General features: G+C 42.3%; 1 protein-coding gene across 1 annotated transcript in view; it reads left to right on the top strand.

Annotated features, from left to right (window-relative positions):
- Positions 1-25,067, top strand: part of pcdh1a (protocadherin 1a) — a 71,771-nt gene extending 46,704 nt beyond the window's left edge. Inside the window, exons 3-4 of the mRNA XM_076101380.1 lie at positions 7,173-7,392; positions 24,625-25,067. Of these exons, the coding sequence (XP_075957495.1) occupies positions 7,173-7,392; positions 24,625-24,995 (591 nt within the window). The 3' untranslated portion in view covers positions 24,996-25,067. The remainder of the gene's footprint in view (positions 1-7,172; positions 7,393-24,624) is intronic.
- The last annotated feature ends 689 nt before the right edge of the window (positions 25,068-25,756 follow it).

Genomic DNA, 25,756 nt, shown 5'->3' with positions numbered 1-25,756 from the left:
TGTATGCTATATGTTTACTATACACTAGTCTACCACCTCTTCACAAAAAGCCGTTTGTCCTGTTGGATCTCAACTTTCTTTCTCTTTACTTCTCTCAGACGCTGCAGTGAGGTAAAGGAAATTAGTTGGCTGTACTTAAAATGGCACAGTAATCAAAATTAATCACTACGAAATAAATGGTCTCCTCTCCACATCCCCTCCACTTTTTATTGCCGTCTCCTCCTCCTACCTCTGCGACTCTGTCTCTATTCCTCCATTGTTTCAGTCTCAATCTTTCGTCGCTCTTCCTCCATCTTCCGTCTCCAGCCCTACCTTTTTGTCTCTGTCATTCCGCCTCTCTTTGGCAGAGCAGCTTGCCATTGGGATTTAGACGAAATTGAATTGAATTATGAAGGAATTTCTCTGCAGCACGATTGGCATCATTTCCTCCACACAACAGAACATCATTCTCATATCTCTCAATGTGGGGGAATGAAAATAGGCCGTGCACCATTCTTTCTCTCATCCTTTTAAATTGAATTTTTCATATCACAGGGGCACTGAGACATCGGCCGTTTCCTTTAACATGGGCAGAAAACCCATTTCATAATATCTGAGAGACACATAGCTGTGATTCAATAGGAAAAGTCTGGCTTCCAGCTCCAGTACACATGTGATATACCTCAGGATTGATAAACAAGGCCACATAGGTTTCCTGCAGCTTGAAAAGTTGAGGGTATTCAAGTAGAGTAGAGTATACCATAGCTGTGTTTGGCTTCACAACCGGTTAAAAGCACCCTATTGTAAACTAAATGAAATGCAGCTCCTGCTCATAACCTTACAGATTCCTCTCCCTCCATCTGTTTCTTATATGACATATATAGACATCCCATAACCTCGGAAGTTTTACCAGTTTGCTTTTATTACAAGGGAAATATACTGCACCCTTTACAGTAAGTGTCTTTGCATAGCAATGATTATGTTTAGCTGGTTATTATCCTCATTCGTGTCTTCAAAAGGTAAGCAGCTCGGGCGCTTGTTGTACTTTGCTCCCTCCAACTGCAATTTCTGAATATTCAGCATGTTTCACTGGTCACAGTGACACCGTTTAAACAACACCTCTGTGTAATACAGATTTGAATGAGAACATTTGGCGACAAACTAACTGTGACAAATATGTAGGTAGCCATTGGACATTGAAAGTAAAATGGTATTTTATTTAAATCTAGTGTCGGGGTACTTGTTGGTTTCAGCTTTGCAATGAAATATAGAGGGACACATTTAGAATACTGCAATTAGCACTATTTATTTTTCTTCCTACTCTACACCAATCTAGTGCATGTTTGTATTTGTCTCTGGGATTTAATGGATAACTGGATTGATTAAAACATTTATTTTTTTAATGATTAATTCATAAGAAATGATGCAATATTTGACTTTGATCCTGACATGTGTAGCAAGCAGACACAGTAGCATAAATGGAGATTCGATGAAAGTGTTATGAACGGAGTATCAACCACTTTGGCTTAAAATTCAGAGGTTAATGCCTCAAAGATTAAACGCTACCTCAAGCTTTGAACCTCAGGTTAGATATTAAAGGATGTACTATTATTTAAATTCACATCAAATGGAGGTACTTTTTCAGAAGAATCACCAGAGTACTATTCTACTATAATAATAATAATAACATCATCTCTTGAGTTATTTTTATATATATTTAATGTGCCTTGGTATTATGTTGATGCTCTGTTGTATCCCGCTGCCACTGCACTATACGGATTGTCTGGTCCCACCATATGTACCAGCCATTAAGCCGCTACTTGCTGTGAAATGCAGTACGCCGGGGAATCATCTCTACAAGGTAGATAAAGTACAGACAATGCAGTCGCCAGCTTGATCACCGAATGTTCACATACAGATCAGTCAAAACACGAATGCAAACTTGGACGCATGAGAGACAGAGTTTCAAACACTGAATCTAACTCACCTGCGACTCTGCTGGAAGCCTGCTCAAAATGTGGCAGAGGCGATGGAAAAGCTTTTTTTTCTTTCCCCATCTGCATAAGTACCAGCAGCCCCGTGCACTAGCAATCAGCGAGACTTGGCTGGATGTCAAGGCGCCTGACGGCAGAGCGGTGTCAGGTAGCTCCAGGGCTTTTCACAGTGGACCGGGAACTTGGTGCTACGTGAGAGCACAACAGCACTGGGGTCTGCCGTCCCATCAGGGGTTCAGTGGTGCAAATCAGCAATGGCAATATTGATGCTCCACATCACCAGCATCCTATCCTTGTTGCTCAGGCTCAGCCATTTGCCCAAGGAATCCCTTTTTTACTCCTTCATTGAAGCTGCAGGCAAATGCATTACTTTTTTAAAATTTCAAATCCAATCTTTAGGACAGACTGCCCAGACTGTTATTTGCAAGTGATTAGATATAACCATTAACAATAACCCATCTGCGTCAGTTTGTTGTGGAAACGATATAGGCGTGAGCACATTCACAAACTGGTGCTGCTTTTTTTTCCAATACAGACACTAAACAGCAAGCCGCAGGCTGGGTGAATAATGGAGATGCATCCTCTCACTCTTCACACCATAGCAATATCTAGTCTCCGCGCAGGAGTCCTCCATCACACCAGACAACGTTAGTGACAGAGGTGGTTGATATATATGTTTTTTTTTGCAGCGGTCGCAGCCAGCTAACGGGGCTGACGTGACGTCACTGTTACTGTATGTGTGAAATTGCAGGTGGTGTAAAGGGCAATTTCTAAATCGGAGATCCAACCACCCACGAATGTGTTTTCAATCTGATTTGATAAATCAAATATTTATTTTGATGTCTCAGCCAAAAATCTGATACGGGCTCTCAGTCTCCACACAACCCAAAATTCCTCAAGCCTCAAGCTCACGATTGAACTCACACAGATCATCAGTTATCTGCTTCAGACTATGCCACTCCTTGTTTTGTTCTTTTCAAGCTTAGTCACAGTCTGCTGTGGTATTCCCTTGTTTTTAATATCTGATATATGGTCACCGGCAGATGCAGTTCAGAAGTTGTAAAATTCGCCAATAACTAAAGTGTGGTCTTTGTAATTCATGTGTGTGTGTCTGCCCATATTTTATATTGGCTTGTACAAATCCATTGGAGGATGAGAGGGAGAGCAGGTGTAGTGCTTATGAAGTCAAATGTCTTTTCTTCTAGTGTTTTTCGTATTGCACCAATGCTTCTTCAGTTAATTAACAATGAGTACGCTCAGCTTACATAACAACGGTAAACACAAGCACATCAAAAGGCTTGATTTACCTTTTCTCCCTGCTGCGCCTAAGAGTGCCTCAAGGATGTATATTGTCTGTGACGAGGCTTTTTTAATATGACATGTTGTCGCCTGAAGATACAGAGAAGCACCCAGTTGGATGGCAATGTTTAGGCCGTTACATGTTGCATTGCCCACATGAAGAAGGACGAATCAATCACAATTAAGATATTTCTCTCTTCATGTAGATTTATACACCACCTTTGAAAATAAAGATAAAAAGTGCTTTAAATGGTTGAAACTGGAATGGTAAAACAATACAATACCCAAAACTAGAAGGCAATTTGGAAAAGATAAGGTTTGAGAGGTAATTAAAAATAGTTGTGAGCCAAACATTTTCAAGGTGTTTGTGTGCAAACTGTTCATGAATGTGATTGGTACCTCATTCCAAGTCGACCACCTTTTTAAAATACCACTGTTGCGTAACCGCGAGGTTGCAGTCGGGAAATAAAGTCGTTGAGTTTAGGAAAACAGTGCTCTCTTCTGTCATGTGCATTATGTCCAAGACGGCAAAGCAACACGATCGCAGCTCTAAGGTGATGGGGGTAGATGGTGTGCAGATAATTGTGAGATCTATGGCTCTGAATGGCTTTAGGCAAGGAGGCGGGCATACAGCAGCTGCCGTTCTCATTTTCACTCGTTATATGTCGTTGAAGAAAGCTGATTTGCCATTGTACAAAGGGCAATTGACGCAATTTATATAAAAAAAAAAACAGTGTACGTGATCACTTTTCATTTTACACTTGACCGTGAAACGCTGCACCTCGTCGTATCATTCATACAGTGATGAGTTAGAGAAATAATTACATTCATGTCTAACTGGTAGCTTCTCTCGCTGGCTTTTTGGCATATCAGCAGTGGAAATATTCAGTTTTGTATCCATATGTGGCTTGGAATTATTCTGAGGCAGTAGGTTGTAAATAATATTTCTAGCCAGCTGACTTGGCTAAAGGAGCTCTAGGTAGGGAGTGGATGATTGCTGTTTATTGCTACTTTGAAATGTGTCCTGGTAGCCTTGTAAAGACAGAATCTTGCTGTATCTCTCCATCTGCGTTGGGATTGTAATATAAGGCATATAAATGAGGCCATTTTAGCCCAATCTAAATGGGGCTATGAATTCAGATGTCATCGTAAATGTCCCCTCTTTCATTCTCAGCCCCATAGCTTCTTACTCCGACCACAATGCCCAAACAATCTCCATCTCCCGCCTCCAGTCTCCCAGAATCTAATCCTTCTGCTTGTCCCCTCCAGCCAAAGCGCCGTTCGTGTCTGCCTGACCAACTCCCCACTCCTGCTCAGCCTCCCCTTCCATGCTTCCGTCTTGCCGCATCCCTGCAGCCCCCAAGGCCTGGCAAAGGATTTGTGCTCTGACTAAAAGGAGAATCTATTCCCCCCCCCCATCTCTGCAGCCTTAGCTAGTTATCATACCCAGGAAACATGCTGACTCTCTGGAGTGACGCCTTGAGGAGAAGTTTAAGCAATAATCCATATTTAAACAACTAAATACCCCCTAACACTGAAATAGCCGTGGAGCCTCAGCGACCTCCGATCATATTTTTAAGAATGCACCTTTGAAATATATCATGGCGGTGACCCAGCTGTATGAGTCAGTAGCAACTTTATAGAAGTAACACAGAAACAACAGCAGACTAGCTCACTATTGTCTGGTGTAATGGATGAGTTCCCGATCCAAACCTCCTGTTAAATATGGTCTACTTTCACACTTTCTACTGTTGTATTGTAAGAATTTGAATAATATTAATCAATGTTATATACAGTCTTTGTGAGAAACAATAAACAGTGTGTTCTTATCTACTCACTCTGTATAGATTCACCAATCAAAGAGCATGTTTAACAGAGAGAAAACATCTTTTCATCCACCAAAACCTCTCATTGCCCTCTTTTTCCATGTGTGCACCAAGCATACAAATTACTATTACAAACAAAGATATTGAAAAGTTCTTTTGTTCTTATATTTTTCTTTAGTTTCCATTCAATTCTAGCAATAGCAGAAAAGTCCAAGTCAGATTTCTTACAGCATAACATGTATGATTTATTGATGTAGCGATGTAGTAGCACTGCTGGGAGTAAAAAAAAAAACATGCACCCCAGATCTCAAACAATCATAATATAGATGAAAGACCAAGAGATGCATCTGTGAAAGTGAGGGGAATGTGACTGCATGGCTGAGATGATGGGGAGATGAACAGCTTTCTGGAAACATTTTGAAGCCCACTAACGGTATTAAGAACACAGTGTTGATAGCACTTACCTGAGCCCTAAAAGCATTTCTCAATATCTGGTGTGTGTGTGTGTGTACTAAAAGGCTGATGGTTCCAATGATTTCCAGCATGGACTTGTTTGCCAGAAAGGTGGTCGAATGGTAGAAAGCACAGACCCGTGGTATTGATCTGGGCCGACTCGTGCAGCAGAGGCAGCCCCGTTCTGCTGTATCAGTGCTTTCCTGACTTTTACGAGAGGTGCTCGTGTGCGGGGGCGGGGGGGGGGGGGAGAGCGCGCTTGCACGTGCGCCGCAAGGAGTCATCTTTCTGTTTTGGATCGGTGGCAAGTACCCATTAGTAAACTGATCTTTGGAAGAGGAAATTTAATGGTCTCCTAACTGTATTTACAAGCCATTCAATTTGATAAAGGGTGTGATGTTGAATGATTTATTATTTGCCGCTCTGCTCCTCTTCAAGCTATCGAATTCTGGATTTCATCAGTATTTGTATTCCTTCATTTACTCTTTTTTATAATATCTCATCAGTATAACAGTGAATGCCGATCTGACGATATATTGCAACGCTGGTAAAATAGTGACTGTCAGTATCTGCATTTCCAAAGCTCTGTTTTGGTCTTTTTGTTAGCCTTGTTAAGATCTTCTCGGGATTCCTTTTTTTTTTAGTTAAACTGCAGAAATATTGTCTAGCTTTCTACACGGTTAAACATCAATATTCAAATATGGAGATAGGAAGTAACTCACTCGGGCTACTGATTAGTGTACCAATCATTGTCATCAGCATTAATTTGGCAGTGGAAGATTTAGAAAAATGAAACTTTTGTCAGACCAATAATGATAATAACAAGCAAAGCTAATTATTTCCACATTAAATCTATATGACAGTTTTCTTCATAATATATATGCTATTTTTTGTGTCTGATTGTATAAATGGTTGACAATAATACACGTGTCATTTGTACATTGTTCATTTTGAGCTCTTGTTATGAAGGACAACAGGTATAGCAGCAAATCTGTACCTTGAGGTCTAAACCTATGCTATTTCATTTTCTTAGATGAGGAGTTTTACATCACGTACAGCATTAAAATGCCAGGATTCTTGAAGAAAACGAAACTAAACAAGTTCTTGCAAAGTGCATCAACGTATTCGTTATTTAGGGCATACACATCGATCATGCATTGCAAATACAGGACAGTATCATACAGCATATTTAAACACGTGTCCCATATTTAGCTGTTTAAATGTTGGAGTATAGTATGTGGTATCTCCAAAGTGTATGTATTCAAAATGTATTCTGCTGCTGCTAATTTGCACACTCATTATTAAAGTCCGTAACCTCACTCTGTTCATATATTTCTACCTTATATAATCTGCAGAATAATAACAGTGCAAAAGACTGTTTAATATTTAAGAGTGTTTAATATTTAATACTATTTTTTCGACTTTAGAAGAGTGAACTTTATGAGGCCGGCACAATTCAGGCGGTAGTCTTAAATGGTGGAGTTCTGAGCTGTAACTGTTACCATACAACCTGCTGAGTGTCTCCATGGAAGCATCAAACGAGAGGCGGAGTGCAGTTGAAAGAAAAAACTGCTTTCCTTGTGTCGAAGATATTAATTTGTTTGCCTCTCTGTTTTTTCAGCACCCCCATCGGCGAGTGACCTTCTCCACCGCCAACCCCGTGCAGGACCTGCAGGACGCCTCTCAGCACAGCTACTATGACAGCGGCTTGGAGGATTCGGAGACTCCCAGCAGCAAGTCGTCGTCTGGTCCTCGCATTGGACCCCTGACCCTGCCTGAGGACCACTACGAGAGGACCACTCCAGATGGCAGCATTGGAGAGACCGAGCACCCTGAAAATGGTACGCTGACAATCCCCCTCTGTTCTGTCCTATTCCCCATGAATATGCATTTAAATGTAAATTACTCTAATAGGCTCTTTTTGTGTGTGTTTTGTTGTTTTTTGAGGTTTTTTTTGCGATGGAGACATTTGTGGGAGATTTGTTGTTGTTGCTCTGTGGCCATTTTAGAGTGGAAACGCTGTGGCACCCGTGACGTTGACTTGCTGTGTTTGTCGATGACTGTGTGAAATGTTATTGGTTTTTAAGCAGACTTGTGCTTGTGTAGGCGGGTGTGTGGGTTTACATAAGTGTGTGGTGTGTGTGGGGGGGGGGGGGGGGAATCAGGGCTGGAGTTAGCGGTACCTCCATCCTCCTCATCAGCAGGTCCACTGTCAGACATCCTTAATGACCCTCTCTCACAAGTGTGCTAATTAAAAAGCCCAACTAATGGAGCATTTGCCCTCTAAATAAATCTGAACCATGACATCTGTGCAGACAGCACTGTGTTTACTCTGAGCATTTCCTTGCCGCAAGCTGGACCCATGCTACACTCTGCAGCTTACTGTAGGTGTGCAGGAGCCATCATTTCTGCTCACAGTAATCAATCCACGGGCTGAACAGCAATGGTCTCAGCATAGGTCTACATAAAAAATACAAAATCATAACCGATGCTGTCACTGATATTTTGTGAACTGTGTATCGTTAAATTAATCTTGCCACCTTGAGCTGCCAAGCATAATCCATTACCTGTCTTGTAACGCGCTATGATAAGTGATTCACATGGTGCGTTTCCAGTCATTGTAGTATATGGTATTGTACTGCTCTCCGGATCATAGACTTTTACATGGCGATGGTCTCGGCCTTCTGCTTATATTTCTATTTCATTAGCCTGTTGTGGTTTCAAGAGTGTGTGTGTGCGGTTCTGCTTTTTGTGCACACGGATTTTAAGGCTAAGTAATAAAAGGCTTTTACTGCGCTGTTCAAAATGGGGGCATGTATCAGCAAAGACTTGATAGAGCTGTTGATCAGCATTGACAGTCGCTTTGTCACAGTGTCAGGGAAAAAAGACACAGATGTACCTCTTGTCAATGGGGCTGTACATCCTGAGAGTGGAGAGAGATTCTGGGGGTTTTTTTTTTTTTTTCAGCGAGGAAAAGAAACTATTTCAATCTCAAGCACTCCCGGTTGCAAAACGTTGCAGGATCAAAGGCTAAGATGTGTCACCGTCACGCCAAAACGGCAGATGACAAAGTTCTATTATTAGTGTAGGAGTGTAGTTGCGTTGTGATGCATTGCCTCTTTGCTAGACAATCATGTTGGATCTCATTAGCTAGCTTATTCATCTGTATTGCAAATGTTTATTGTTTATTTATTTATGTCAATTAGTGACACCATTATTCAAGGATAGGAGGGGGTGTTGAGTGTGCAGGAATAGGACAAGTCCTGCCCATAGCGCAGTTCCCTGCAGCTCTACAGAGGTCAGAAATTGCTTAGCATCCCGGTTAATAGATATAATTAGTCACCCATGTACAGACTGGCTGTTTACAGCCCATGTGCCAACAGTTGACTATTCCCGTTTACTCTTTGCACTTCGGATGTGTAATTTGTGCGTTTTCTTTTTTCTTATTGTTTCTATTGTTGTAGCTGATTATTGTGTTTCTCCCATCTGCAGAAAAACAGGTTTTGTCAGACGGGGGCGTTCTTTGTTGTCAACAGCAGGAGAGCAAGATTGTGAGTGGAGCAGTTAAAGAATGAAAAGATGGCACAAGATGGGAGGAGATGTTAGATTGTGGCAGGGAGCGGGGACTAAGAGTGTCTGACAAGGAGGCAAAGCCCATAGGATGAGCACATAGGACAGGGAGATGCGAAGATGAACTGCTAACCAAGGATAGACCTAATTAAAATGAGATTCCCACTTCAGGGAGATAACAAAGAGCCCACATAAAATGAAGGATTAGACAGAAAAATCAAACGAGACGGAGGAATTCCTCCCCAGCTCCACCTGAATGGTGACGTGAAGTCTTTTTTTAAGCGTTTGAGTGACAGCGTGACAGGTTGTACTGGTGCAGAGCTTTGTTCATTGCAGCAGAGATGACTGACAGGCTAAAAATGGGGAGGTGAGCGTGATGTGTCACTCCATTTAAGTTGGATAAAACACAATATAACCCAAAGATCTGTCAGCCTTTGCATCACTGGGCCCCGGAAATATTAACATGGATGTGTGTTTTGTTGTACAAGTTGAACTTTGACAGTGGTGAATCTACATTGTGAGTGTCGACGGTCTGCATTGGAGAATGATGTAGTTCATGATCTATTTTAGATCAGCTTTTGGAGATGATACTGTATTTGTCTTGTATTAGCCTGGGCTTGGCGGGCATTCCAGTGTATCTCAGTCCATGCAGTTTCCTTTACTCAAGACCAGGCTGCAACCTCCGGTTCTGAAAAAAGTGAAGCCAATGCAGAAGTGTCTTCAACTTGCGTTCTCTCTTCTAGCCATCAGGGGGCGACTCCTCTGGTTGTATGGAAGTTTATGAGGAAATGACTCCACTTCTCACTTGATTTATTACCTCAGTAAACATTTTGGCATGAGTTTATGGTCTCAATCGCTAGTTTAAAATCTTCTTTCATACATCATGATGTTCATTTAGTAAGTGATGGTCCATTTAGAGAAAAATGCATGACAAAGCAGGGTATGCTTTAGGGTGGGGCTAACTTGTGATTGACAGGTCACTACCAGAGATATATTCGGCATCTCTACGCTACTCCTCTGCAGTCCAAACATGGTAACTTCCTTTCACTGGTTCCATAAAAGCAAGATGGCGACAGCCGCAATCCAAGATGGCGATGGCGATGGCGAAATTGCTTAACTCGAAGCTTCAAAACCAGTCAACAAACCAATAGAAGACGTCACAATGACTTATTTGACTTCTTATATACAGTCTGTGTTGAAGACATGCTCATATTAAGGATATTGATGCCAGCGATTATTTATAAGCAAATAATAGATTAACGTAGTTGATTATATAATATATAATGTGGTTCTATGTCTTTTGAAGATCCTTGCAGACTGAAGTCATATGAAGTCATATGATTTCTCATTTCTGGAGTTTCTTTTTCCGCGTGCCTGAGCAGCTGCTCCCGTTTTGTTTTTTTCCTAATTCTTGTCTTCAGGCTGTGTTAGAGCGCACTCCATTTCAGTTTCCCCGTGTGTATTTTCCACTCTCATGTTCGCGCGCGTGGCGTGCACATCGCTCAACTGTTGGTTAATCTCGTCGGAAATGTTTATCCATCGGTTACGCGTTGTGCACCTGCACGCATGTATGTATTTGTTTGCATTAGAGTGTGTTGCCTCACACCCCGAATCTCTAAATCACTTTGATTGCAGTGCTATTTTACTTTAATAGACTCTCATCATAATCACTGAGCTCTTTAATTATTTTTAAATTGATTACTTCAGACATCACGAACACTGCTTATCTTGTGTGCCTGCTCGCTGTCAAGATGTACGATTTGTCCTCCATTGTGAAATCAGAGGAAGACCGAGGACCGGTCTCTGTCTGTCCCATGTGTCCATCCACCGTGTGTCAGGCAATCAGATTCTGATTAGTGGTCAAATCAAAGTGATTTACCCGGTGTGCCTAACAATCGGGAGGTCCCCCCTACCTTGTTAATGTTTTGCAGTTTGAATAATAAGTATTGCTGGGCATAGTAAGCTTTCGTAAGACATTTTAGTGACAATTGCAAGTGACAAATCATTTCTTTAAATATGTTTCCTGACACCTGACACCGATGGGCCTCTTCTCTCTTCTTGGGACAGGAGTTTGACCGGCAATCTCATCATGTCCAGTCCAACCTAGACAACAATCACTCTTCCGGGGATCAGTGGTTAGGCATCTTGGCTGTGATATGAGGGTTAGCACCGATAGGACACAGGTGGATTGAAGACCAGCGCATACACACACACACACACAACAATAACTCAACTGACCACAGATGGAGGAATTTTAATGTGGCCGCCTGCCCAGCGTGAGGTCTCCCTGTGTCTTTCTCTGAGCGGACTCACTGCCTCACTGGGCTATTGAGAGGGCTGAGATGAAATAGAGTAAATGGCGTTTGCATGATAGTGAAGTTCTTTCATAATGCTGTCTGACTTTCCCGCCTCAGATCTCTCCGCCGATGCATGTGGCGTCGTATGTTTGTTCTTTTTGAACTCCTGTCGGGGATTTTCCTCTGCTTTCAGTGCTTGCAATATCAGTATCATACAGGTTTAGCCATCACTGCTTTAACATCATGCATTCCCTGTGAATATGCGGTGTGGGGCTCGCGTGTGCACAAAGCAAGGGAAACATTTCGATCAAAGCAAAGATGTTGGAGGAAGACGATGTGCAGACAGGGAGGCAGATCGTCAGCATGTTGGGGCTTGTTTGTCCTATAAGTGTCAGTTTGGGCCCCTGCCCGGGTGCCAGCAGTGCCGAAGCAGGGGTGTGGGTTTCCTCCGACAGATGTCATTGTGCCCTGTCAAGAGTCCCTGCCCGTTGTACTATGGAGTGAAGCAGAGCATTTCAGCCGGGACCAGCACAGTGGCCTATGCCAGCCACTGCTGGAACTACCACCACACGAGCAGGGACTGAGGTCATGGGACTGGCAGTTTTGTGGAAGCTTCTTTGGAGAAAAAAAGTCCTACAAGTGGTCCCCTGAGGCAAGTTGTCATGAGTAATATGCCTACAATCCCGAGCTCATTCTAGCACACGCATTATGCTCTGCTCACATCAGCCGCCGCTATTTGTTAACCCCCCCCCCCCCCCCACAATTGTTTGTAATTTTATTTTAGAGCAAATAGGTCACTGGAAGAGCATTACTGGAGCAGAATTAAACTCCATGACACCGTGCACAATGGTTAACTACAGCCCTTTAACAAATGACTTTATGGGAGAATGCAGCTGAATCCAAAATGGAACTGATGATGTGTCAACACGTCACAGTTTGGAATGTGTCTAGATTTCCCTTCGCCCAATTTGAACCTGGAAATGTGCTTTCGCTCGTGTGGTCACTAACAATGAGACCGACACACTCATCCCAAAGTTTGGCCGCACACATTACAGTGTTTGTCAAATGACTGCAGACAGGCCAGACCTTTGAACGTGGGGCCATGAGAGAGAAAGGACATGCTACCACAGCTCTGACCATTAACTGTACGTAATTGGCTTAATGTCTTGTGAACTGACATATTATTCTCTGGCAGAGATTGCAGCAACATGTGAAATCCAAGTCCCATTATTCCAATAAATCTACCACTTGCCTTCAATTTCATGCTACCTCCTTTTACACATTAACGTGATTTGTCTGTAGTTTCATCACTGTGTCCTGGAAGATTTTGTGACAATAGCATGTTTTTGTGATAACCTGAAAGTTATTTAAGCTGTTCTTCTCACAGTTTTAATATGTGCCGTAAGTAGGATTTTTTTTAACTCCCTTTAGAGGAGAAAACACTGAAAAACTGAGAAATTGATGTTTAAATACTAAAAATGTTTATTTAAATGTTTAAATAATAAAGAAGAAGAAAGCAATAATCATAATTGTTTCAGTAGAAGGCTCCTGGAACATTTTCTCGGGACAGATTCCCAGTCCTCTTCGTTTTAATTGAGATCTGCACAAGCTACTCAGCTCTTATCCACATGTAGCCTGTAACATGGATGAAAAAACCCAGAAAAAACAGATGAGTGTTCTGAATTATGCGCAGAAAGAAAAGTCCACGCATATAAGCACACATTAGGTTCCATAAATAGTGCTTTTAACACCATGCTGCCACTGAAAATGTCCAGTTTTAGCACTAAGCTTGTAAAATGAATGAGTGAGCCAGTATGCCTAAGCCAGTATCCCTAAGCTTTAGATGTGCTCATGTATTACTCTAACAAAAGTGGATGGCTCTCTGTACTTAGGCAAAAATTGGATAGCACGCTGCCTGCTCTTGCTACGCCAGTGAGTCTGGGCAACGGCATGCTGAAGCAGCAGGTTTGGGGGTGGTAATGTGCGTGCAAACGCAGGGCTTGAAAGTACAAGCTTATAAAGACACATGGAGAAAAAATGTCTTAATTAGCCTGGTGTAGCTCGTGGCTATAAGAGACACTCCTTTTAGCTGAGTGTCCACTGGCAGGTCCATGGGACCCCGAGTTGAAACTTTAAGGATAATTATGGAAGCAGAAATAGAAAGTGGCGGTAGAGCTCTGTTGCTCTCAGTGGGTCTTACCCAGACTCACCCCAGATGTGATTCGTAGAGCAGGTAGAGCGCTGTGCATCGGGGAGGGGATGCTGGCTCGGGGCCACATCCACTTCAACCTCAGTTGGTCGGGCAGCTCAAGCCGGCATCAGAGAAAGGCCCCGGGGGGTCATCTCTCCATCATAGTGTGATGGGGACCGAGAGCCGCTGAACCTCCCTCTAACTAGTGTTCTGCCCTTCAGTGATGGATGGCACTTGAGGGACTGGAATTGTACTGTATGGGTCTCTGACATGCATTTCTGTATTTCCAGTGAGTTACATAGGAATGGAGTCGCTCTCGCTTTGAGGCGTTCTCACAGTCATTTGAGGATATCCCAGAATTCACTGCAGCTCAAGGACCTTACAAACCCAGTGAGGACTACATCCAGTGAAACTAAAGAAGTCCTCTCTACACTAAATGGAAACCAGCAGTGCTTATTTTTTTCTTCACAAATTTAAATATCCTCCAGGTGTAAGGATCAATTCTTAATTTGCAGTTTTGTGTTAACACGGTATATCATGCAGTCAATATTTCACATGCCTTAAGCTAAAGAGAAAATACTTGAATCTGTCTTGCTCAACCCCCATGGCCAAGCATGTATCAGTGTTTTGCATTTAATGTGACATTAAACGTCACATACACAGATGCAAACACAGATTTGGCTTTTAAAAGTCGCTTTAAAAGTCACGTTCTGGCACATGCTATCCCTATCCCTATTCTCGAGACAGAAGTAGAGTAATTGAGACAGAATTTAGCACGATGATGTGGCTCGTTTCCATCATTTCTGCTGGATCTCTGCTCTAATTAGAGAGCGCCGTATTCACTGTAAGACTGTGACTGGTTCCAAACTACGGAGCTACAACAGAGACATGTAGATCCTAACGCAATTCCTTGGTCACCACCAAAGGTCCATTTTATTTAAAGCAATTATACGATTTTGTTCACTTTCCCCCGTGGCTATCTCCCTCTCAGATGGTCATGTTGCAAGGGTCCCAACACTTGTCACTCATCGTGATGAGCTGTCTACTTTGAAACAGTATCTAGCCTGGAGATGAGGTACCCATCAAACACGCAGCCACCACAGGCACTGAAAAAACAGATGGCGAGTGCAGCCACTTTAATGAAAAAAAAGCGACAGCAATGTTTACTGTTGTTGTGCATTTGCTCGGTGTCTCTTTTGTGTCCTTCTCTTCCTGCTTTCCCACTTTATTGTTGTTATTGCTATGGCTCCCTTGCACTTGATCGCCCCAATTTAGCTCGCCACGAGCCACATTCACATGGCACAAAGGGATAGCGGATATGCCCAACATTATTAAAAAATCTCATTGAGAAGTCTCCACATTTCAGCCGTGCACACCCAGGGTCACAGACAGAACCCAGGCTGCTGCGTCGTTTACTTGACCCAATTTACCCATCGGTTCATTCAATTTGAATTTTTTGTAGTGGATGTCCTGTCTGTTTATGTAATTTTAATGTGATGAAACATTTATATTGCTGTTTTAATGCCCCTTTAATACACAAGACAGCACTGAAGTGCAGGTTTGGTCTTCGTTCAATTAACCGAAACACACTTGGCCTCCCAGATACGCACAAGCGGTCCCTCCTCTCCCCCACATTTACTCGAATAGCAATTCAACTGTGTTATTGCGTGAGATTGTTATTTTTGTTGGAGGGGTTCAACGACATCAAAGGACACGAACACTGACCCGTCTTCGTCATGTCGAAGCTTCTAAAAGTCAATCAAACAAATGCAGCCGAACGCAGTGGATCAGTGAGGAACAACAGGGGAGGGTGGAATCACGCTGGGCTAAAAAGCCGATATGATGACCCCCCCGCTGCCTTGTGTGCTTTGGGTTTCTCTTTAAGTCCATATTTAAAGACATCAATTTGCAGTTTCCTTTTAATAATTATTTATTCAATCATGTTGTTGATTCAATGTGAGTTTTTTTTTTTCCCCTCACTTGCATTAATCAAAGCCTTGTCAGAGAAGCTATACCGCCTGGCAGAGGGTATAGACGGGTAGAGCACCATTGGGAAATTGCTGCTGTTCTTTTCCTTTCGCCTCTCTGCGACACAAAAGGCAATTTTCATATTTCCTCATGTTATGAAATTTGAATTGTCCTGCTCCAAACACATGGCCGTATTGTTCAGAGAATTGCGGGTGCAAGGCCTTCCATCCGACTGCTTTAGTATTTTTTTATTTTTTTTACTCTCCCAGATAATTGTCAGTCATGCAGCGACTCTCTACAGTAAATGGTCAAATAAAGCTCTGCCTCTCCAGGGTTGTTATTTAACAGCTGCATGGGCCGCTGACATGATTCTAAAGAACCGATTTGGTGAGATTATGTTGGTGTTTGTCCATACTTGCCATTAAAATGATGCGTCTCCTGTGACTGTGATAATAATAATCACAGATTAAAAATAATACAGTTATCTCTTTATATCACGTGGGCTGATGTATGCATTTTGCCCGGAATGCACTCAGACTACATAGCACTCCGATAGCGACCCGAGGCTGACCACTTGGGCTCTGGTTTGAGGATATGATGTATTCCTGGAACCTACCTTGGCCGTAGGCGAGGCTATGGAGCACACAAGACATGGAAAAATGTTGAGAACGACACTACAGAGTAAAACAACTCTTTCAAAGGGTGTTCCTCGTTTAATTTCTAATTTCTATTGTCAGCATACGTTAGCTCTCCCTAGTTAACTGTCGATGTCTCACGCTGACTTTGGAAATCAAAGGGCAGAATTAGCAAAGAGATAACATCTTGATCGAAAAGTGGGAAGGAAAACAACAACAAACGGTTCATGGAAGACATCCGTTTTACATGTCAATAGGATCAATGAGGGAAAGATACTGAGCATCAAAGCGGTGCATAGGAATTAACTCCAGGTGTCCCGCGAGGAAAACAATTCCCTCTTTGATAATTAGAGCTGTAGATCGCATATAAGGAAGACTTTGATTTTAGTATTGATGAAAAGAAAATTGCAGATGAGTTGAACGCACATTATTTAGTGTGATTTGAACATAGAAACAGTAGAATGCAGTCAACATATTGGGACATTTCTCACCTCTCTCCTGGTGGTAATACAATATTAAAGAATATTCTACTAAGATCAAGAAAAGCTACTTTGTAGTGTGTTAAATGGAGGCTCTTAAAGGCTCTTATTATGTGGGCGGCAAATAAAAACAGTAACATATTGCGACCTGAGTAGAAAAGCCCATTACTGCAAGTGTTGCTAAGAAAATTCAGTTCAAGAAAATAAACCTAAATGCAACGGACATTTTAACAGTGAGACTGAGTGTTTCCCTTTTTCTGCTGTTGCAAAATGAAACATCACCTACCTGCTGGTATGAGGCCATGGAGCGCTGCCACTGTTGCGAGGAAGGGCCACAGAGTGCAAATGTGAAAGCCTAAAGCAGGAAGAAAGCTTCAAAGGCAGGGACCAAGAAAGAGACATTCAGACAAGGAGAAGAAAGAAGGTTTGGCTGTGAGACAGGAATAGACAAGTGACTCTTCAAGTAAATGTCACACAGTAATCAGGGAAGGGTTGGGCAATAAAACGGTCCGTCTAATTATCGTGAAAATAGTTTTCATTAAATCCGTCATAAACTTCATAAAAAAAAAAAAGTATTTTTGGTATCCTCTTTTTTTCTCAGCTCCATCTTCACTTCCCACCTCAGCGCCGTCGCTTAATTATCAAGCAAATAAAGTCTTTGCATGTTTATTAGCTTATCTGCTCCAGAAACCTCGACTTCTGCTTCCCCTCACTGAACTGAGCGACGCAGTGAGTCAATCAAGACGTTTCGGCTGGAAATGTATTCTTAACATTTCCTGACCGAGTTTGGTTAAGCTCCCTCGACCTGTGCAGAAATTGTAATGGAGTTACACTTTGTGGCACACAAGAAAAGGAAAGAAAGAACATCGCCCTATTGAGCGTCCAGTCACAACCCCCCGTACCACAGGGATTTAGTCCACATTTCTTTGAGCTTTTTTCTAATTAAATTGCACAGAAAAGTAAATGGGAAATGTGTGGTTTCCTATGTCAGGAGTGAGAGAAAGAGAAGAGCAAGCAGAGTGGGCGTAAATGTAATTATGCAAGCAGGTTATCACATATGATACGATTATCGAGTTTGGTAACCCTTCACAAAATCTGTTTCCCAATAAACCTATGACAGCTAAAGTGCCTATGCAGTATATCCCTCATTATTCACTCTTACATGTTGTTATAGTATAAAAAGTGTTATTACATTATCATACTCAACACATGTATAAAGTGGTGGGTCTGTATTTTATTCCTAATCAGCATCCCTGTGTTTAATATTACACCCTATTACACCTATCAACCATGGAGCTGCCCGCAATGAAGATTTTAATTAGCAGCAATAAAATACCTGCATTGGCCCAAAGAACAAATGCACATTTCTAAATTTAAAGCAACGATGTCTAACTAATGTCTTTCAAACTCAAACATGCACATTCTGCTCTCCCTGAAGCCCTCTCTGCATGAATATGAGATTGAATAAAGCATATAGAGTACTTCTATTTATTATCCGAGCTGACTGCTCGAATAAAAGATTCAAGCAAAAACGATGTAGGCATCTTTTTTTTTCTCAAGGCTACATTAACTTGAGTAACAGTCGCTCTATGTTGAAGACACACTGTGCTGTAGGTTGTGTGATGTTTTAATGCAATGGGCAGGTAGATCCTCTGGAGACCAACTTTCTATGTATTTGTCAACGTGCTGTTTTTATTTACTGACTGCAAAAACAAAACTAGTATTACTTATAATGCGTTATTATCTGTTTATAGCACTGTATGATTATATCAATTAGCACATATACACATTAACATGAATCATAGCACACTTTAAAGCATTTTCTCATGACTTATAAGGTCAAGTATCTTAATACTTCATAGTTAATGGTCACTCAACAAATTGGTTTTGTAAGAGTGTTTTATTATGAATAGTGTATTATAATTATCTTAGCTGTAATCTTTTTATAATGCATTCTAATCTCTGTTATAATACATTATAATGTTACATTGCTGCATAGATTTAATGATTTGTCTCACTTTACTTAAAGCAAACAATGACCACAGAGAGTAACCTAGAATCACATTATGATGCATTATAATGCATTACAACTATGGGGATTATAATACGCTGATTCTTGCAAAATGAATCCGTTAGTCTCCAGCAGTTATAAAGAATTGTGATATTTATCCTCAAAGATAATCATAATGATTTGTAATGTGTTATGATTATTGTTATGAAGAATTATGAATATGTATGTACTTTCTTTTTAGCTATTAGCAGGTTATAAGGCATTATGAGTGTTTATAATGCCTTAGAGACACGGCCATCACAGAAAGTGTTACCGTTTCAACTCAACTATGTCAATTGAAGAATACTCATGAAACTGGGAACTGGACTTATATGATGATCATGAACTTGAATCTCTTATGTTTGTGATAAATGATTTGTTTTTTGTATTTATTTATTTTTTGCATTGGCAGCTGCTGCAGATCAATATTGTGTTGTCAAGGTTCAGATTGCAATTTCCAGCCAGTAATTGGCCAGCAAGCCGAACATATTGTTGTGGGCAGAGGCATGAATCTGTCCTCCACACAAGCATTGCACAAACACCTCTGTGCACCAACAGAGGAACGATTATATTACTTACAAAAGCAACTACATCATCATTTAGAGCCGATTCCTCCCCGTCCTCCAACCAATGTTTCGCATCTATTTTAGATGCCTTGTGCATGTCACAGTTTGACAAAGCCTTAGCGTTGGTTGACATATCACACCGCATATCAACTTCTCAATTGGAGGAGCTGGTGCATAATGCGATCTGTCAGCAGGTGCTAAGGCTTTGTCAAATGCAGTGATACAAAAGGCAGTCTTGGAATAAAGGAACTGTAAGACAAAAATGGTGGACGGTGAGAGAACTGACAGGAGGTGTGCCGTCACCCACTGAACCATCTACAGCGGCTTCTCCTGACGTGCCTCCGGCCGACATGTCCACTCATCAGCCTTTGTCAGTAAGAGGCTCGCCTGCTGAGGGAAATTGCCGGGATTCAGACCTCACCGCATCTGGAAAAAAGGAGACACGGGCCCTAACCCTAACCCTAACGCACAATACCAATTCTCATCCCGGCATCACCTTCTGTGGACTCAAGAACTGATTAACCTGATAAACCGAAAACATTTAACCATTAATGCTTAGAGACCAAACAGAGACAGAATGATCTCCACGGCTGTGTAAAGCGAGGCATTCTAATTAGTTGAAAAATAAACTTTTCCAACAAAGCAGGTGATGCTGTGTATGTGAACCATTGCACATAAAGCCCGCTGCATTAAAAAAACAATGCGTACCAATCATCTACAGAATTATTACAGCAGTATTATAACTAAAAGCACAGCCTTATCTCACATGTCACTTATAGGTAAGGGTGACAGATCCTTCGAGCCAACGCATTCTAATTTTGCTCCTGAGATGTGAAAGAGCACGTCTGAGGTTACAAGCTCTGCCATTGTTCTTTTGCATTCCATTCCACGTCAACACTATGTTTGCGTGCTTGTAGCAAGTTTCCCGCTGTTAAAAAATGCTCCCCTCTGGAGGAAACAAAAATAAAAAAAGACAGGTTTTTTTTTTGGTAGCTTCTGCTTACTGTGAGAAACTGTTCTGAACACTTGAATAACAAGACTTGACATGTCACAGCTAAAGAAATGCAATACAAAACCCCGGTTTCTTCACACAGTATGACAACCGCCGACTGCATTCGCACCCAGTTATTACACTGATAGTCACCACCAGACGCTAATGTCTGCTCAGATGTGGGATATTTCCTCTTTTTTTGATTTTTGTATCTTGAAACATTTTAGTCATTTGCCACATAAACTGTTTGCAGGGACCGCAACTATACCATTAATATCACTCAAGCGCTCCCAAACGATAGTAGCTGTTTTCCCCACGTTATCCCTCTATGAGCCGTGGGTCTCTCATATATTTGTTCGCCATCGATCATAGCCGTGTGGCGCACGCACGCGCTGGAAAAGCAGCCGGTGGGGGGAGAGGCAGCGTTTGCAATCAAACAGAGAGGACCAGTGTGAAATCTCAGGAAGAGGCAGCTTCCCCCATGCCCGTGGGCAGGGGATCAGACGATGAGGAAGCCTGCCTCAGACACTCAACACCTCCCACTGGCACCCTGATGCAAGCAGCATGCAAACCCACCCCTCACATGTATCTGTCAGCCGGGGGGATGGGGTTAAGCTCTGTGTGTACCCCCACTCTGTAACTGCACTGTGGAGTGCTAGTTATGCTACTGCAGTAGAGGTGCTTTAAGAAGCTCTGCTAAGGTTCACTGTGAGTCGCTGATGTTGCTACTGAAGGTGGTAGAAGGTTGAAATGACTGTGGGTTTTTTTTTCATTATATTGCTTTAAGCAAGCAGATGGGTCTGACCCAATATAAAAGGAGAAAGCTACAGGTGCAGTCTATCTCCGAGTCCAGAGCAAAGGAATTCTGCTGTGCAGAGAGTCATAAATGTCTTCGAGTCACTGCTCTTCAAAACCAAATCACAAGCTCTCTATATCCAGTCAGCCTGTTCCAGCCACTGGCATAATAGTGCTGTGGTTTTCCCCATCTGTCCTCCATTGTCCAACTTGGCTCTCCATCCATGACATACAAGACTATAGTCTCTAAAGGGTTTGTTCCAGACTGTGAGCAGATTTATTTCAGGTATAGGTACAGTACAGGGGAAAGCAGGCTTGAGTGGGTGAGAAAACACCAATTTTCCCACCGTGCCTTTGGCTGCTCCTTTCACCCAGGTGTTGACTCATTTTGCTTCCTCACGTCCAAGCAAATATTCAAACAATGGTCGTTTCAGCTCAGTGTGGGAGTGTGTTTTGATGTGCGGAGCAGACGGTATTCGGCCCCACTGTAAGTGGGCACTACAGCTACAGATGGCTAATAGCCGCAGCAAAAGGCAGACACAAGAGTATAATTTATCAGTATTGATTTCTAGCGCGAGCGAATGTAAAAAAAAACAAAAAAACATGCGCTTTCACAAATGATACACTCTGTCACATGCCACGGGACAAGCACTTCATCATTATTACATGTTTTTTTGTGAGTTGCCTTGTGTGACTGGAAATGACAATCACTATAAAACACTAATGACAGCACGCAGCAACAATTACTCCAACACGACACGTTGCAGTTGAATATAGACCTCTCATTTGTCTATTCGGAACAGACAATATGTCAGAGCTACTTTATAAATACAACCATATAACCTTTTGATGAAACACTAACAGACAAGCTAATGGCCCACTAAAATAGCTGACATTAGAGCATCTATGTTCTCTGTTGATGGCGTGCGATATGTGCTTTGGCGCTGTCAGAAGAAAATGGCAGACTTTGGCAAGCTAGACGGCGTATTTAGCTGTCATTGCTGATTTTCTGGCCCCTGATGATGATGACGAGCATGGCTCAGAATGTGCTTTAACTCCTGTCAGTGGTGCACGCCATCATTTTTGCATTACATGCTTTCTTTCTGGCATTTCATTACATTAAGTCCAAATTTGAATTTCTAAAAACACAGTCGACCGAAAGTCAATTATACCAACCTGACAGTCCGTGAGGATGCGGCAACCAGTGTTAACCTTTATGTCTTTTATCCCGTCTTTTGTGAGATTGAATGAGTTAAAAGACAAATTACACACACAATATGCGACACGGCTCACTGTGAGTTGTGCCCTTTCACATGCACACATAACACTGGCGAATGTCTTATTCATAAAGTAAGAAAAATGCCCAGCTGTGGCACGTAAAGTGTTTTGAAAAACATCTGTAAATGTACCTCTTTTTTTCCCTCCCCCGCACACAGATTTGTAGTCGTGGAGCCACGCAGACTTTTACACTGGGGCGCTTGGTGTGGCATAAACCTCCTGGAAGCTGTGGAGAGGTTTTAATCAAGTGTGAAATCCTTTTGGAGTAGATGCCTGCGCGACTGTGCTTGTGCTTAGAAGCGTACTCCTCAACCCTCTCCCCCAACTCTCTTCCCATGAACATCTTTTGTATCAAGAGTCCACTTCGCTGCAGTGATGCATACAGACAGCGCTCTTAGCGGAGCTGAGAAAATGAAACTCCAATCATCATGCATGAGGCAGCGCACACAGGCACACTCTTGCCTTGTCTTTTCTTCCGAGCTCCGCATTCGGTTTCTTCTCCGTTAATCAGGCATAAAAGTGTCGTTCATTCATTTGAAAGGAATCATTGACATTGGCCTTGTAAACAGAGAGACGAATTTGCCACTTAAAGCATAATGATATCATCAAGCAAGATTAAGGCAGAACGTTGCTCAACTGTAAAGTAAATGTATTAACCTAAACATCGAGCAAATTTCGGATTATTGGAACAATGAGATTAACGGCAACAATAGATTGAGCTATGCATTCTATCACAAACAATGGGACAATTGTATATGGATTACCCATGAGGAATGAATATTCTAGACGTGAATAAGGAAAATGAGGACAAATACCTTCCACTACTTTTGTTAAAAAGTAAAATCTTACATCATACCATCGCACAAGATGTCTGACTCTGGCTTTTGATTGATTGAAGTCTTGGTCAGAAGCAGTTATTTTTCTTTTTTTCGGCCTCAGAGCTCTGACATTTTGTGGCATAATTATCTATAGCTGTCAGTCACGAGTACAATACTGACAATGATATGTCTCACAGGCTTACTGTCAAGGTGGCATTCGCTCCACTAGTTGCGAGCCCTCACTACTGCCTCTGATACGTCATCTCTTGTGGTTGCATCATTTTGCATGCAGCAACAATCTTTCTGCCGATTGTGCGTGCGGCACCGAGCCCTTCCGCTTTTCCCAACCTATACATTTGCGCTCTTTAGCGCGCCGTCCCGTAGCCACAGAACAAGACGCCCGTGATGGACGTGTTCTCTAGCGGCGCGGACAGCGTCGGCGCTTTACAGCAATGCAGTCATCACAGCAATCAAAAGTTTACACGGGGGCTTGACGTCTCAGACTCGCAGATCTTAGTCGTCTGCTCTCCTCCTCGCTGACATTGATTTGTCTGTCCTCGTCTGAGTCTGAAGGGATAACTAAGATAAATTGAGAGGTATTTCCATTAAATCTGGGCTGTGTGTTTAGCTTGTCAACAGGTGGGCTGCTTAACAAGTCTATTAGCTGCCAGCTGCACATTTCTGGTAAACAAGTGCGGTTTTTGCTTTCAGAAACCGTGTCGTTCTCTTGAGGGATCATGGAAGCAAACTCATTTCGGAGCTTTCACAGCTTGTACATTTAAATGAGGTCACTGGGTCGTGGACCCATTTATTTAATTAGGGACAGTTGAACAAAAAAAAAATGGATGATAATCAAGGGCAGGGGAACTCATTTCAGCACTGTCAATCAATAACTCATTCAACGAGGCTTTTGCCCAAAGGGATCCAGCCGTCACAATTTTAACCAAACAGTCTTTGTCTGTAGAATGTTTTCATTCTCACTGTCTTTTTCTAATGTTGACGCATACTTGAAGCATCATTCACAGCATACAAATCACATGTTGTAGAGGATCAATACATTTACTGTGTCAAACATGTTCACAATACAGTGATTCATTACGAACACACCAGACAAACTGCTGATACTTCTAAACGACATAGACACAGCACGCCAGCTCCCGAATGTATCACATCAGCGAGTGGACGACACACACAGCAGTGCTCATTACACAGTGCATAGCAACAGCTACATAGCAACTGCTGCTGACTGCTTAGCAACAGCTGCAAAGACATCAAAGAGGAGGGGGGACGGGGGGTTTCATGGCATGTTTCGGATGACACCATTTCTGTTCACAAATGTCTTTTTACAACTTTTTTATTTTTTTTTATGAATGTTGATGTTTATCACGGTGAAGCTCTCTCTGATGGTGCCGTTTGCTCTCTCTCCTGCCCACAGATATCCGCTCCCTCCCTGATGTGGCAATGACCGGAAACTGTACAAACGAGTGCAGCGAATTGGGCCACTCGGACGCCTGCTGGATGCCCGGGCATCCCTCCCCGGTACACAAGACCAGGAACCCCCCGAAACTCTCCACCTTCGTGCCTTACCAGGAGAGAGGGAGCCTGGGACGCCTGGCCAACGGGAGCGCCAGGCTGGGTGGCGAGGAGCACCGGTCGCGCCTTCCGCCCTCCCGCAGTGCCTATTCCAACAGCGGTCACGACGCCGGTCAGGACTGCCCCTTAGAGGAGATGCCCCTGAGCGTAGCCTCCGAGTTCCCGCCCACCTCCCCTTCTGCCCACACTCCAAAAAGAGAAATCTACCTGTGAGGAGTATCGTCATCCGAATGAAGGAAAGGCGCACCCACTTCAGGAGGAGAAACAGGCTGTCCACATGCTAAAGCCAATGCCCGTTTTGTAGGTAACAATAGGCTGTGACTCATTCAATCACTGGCATGAACACTTGCTTTTTGTCATTTCCTCCTTAAATTATTAAGTTATTAGCATATTTATTAAGAATTCCACAAAGTTAATTGATGCACTCACTCATTTATTTATACAAAATCCTGAAGGATACGATTCTAACAGATCAAAAGGAAATGCAGATGGTAATTGCTACTTTAGTAGTGACTAATTATTGTTGTAGTTAGCCAAGTCCCATTCTGTGAAGTGATCTCTTGAATTTGAAAGTTGTGATCAGTGCTCTTGTGCCATTATTAGATATCATTTTAATAGACAGCTATGTCAGGCCCGATCAGAAGGCATAACACTTTTGATTAACAATCAAATGAAACGGTCTATCTTAATGTACAGTGCTGTAAATACATTTCAATGGTGTGTTCTACATATATTTTTGTCTGGCATAAGCTGGAAAAAAAAGAAAAAAAAGGCCTCCGAATTTTTACATATTTGAGCTTTTCTTTGCTGCTGCTGTTTAAACTTGATCGAAACCGTCTCCAGAAGTGACGGTATAGATATCGTGGAAGGCATTTATTTGCTCTTTACAATTAAACACACACACACACACACACACACACACACACACACCTTTGACTCCTAATCACAGTAGAATGGCCTTTACCTCGACTCCC

Source organism: Anarhichas minor, unplaced genomic scaffold (genome assembly GCF_050575085.1).
Source record: "Anarhichas minor isolate MPS153535 unplaced genomic scaffold, ASM5057508v1 ptg000027l, whole genome shotgun sequence".
Taxonomy (NCBI): domain Eukaryota; kingdom Metazoa; phylum Chordata; class Actinopteri; order Perciformes; family Anarhichadidae; genus Anarhichas; species Anarhichas minor.
The sequence above is the reverse complement of the archived record's forward strand: the minus strand, read 5'-3'. Positions and strand labels throughout refer to the sequence as shown.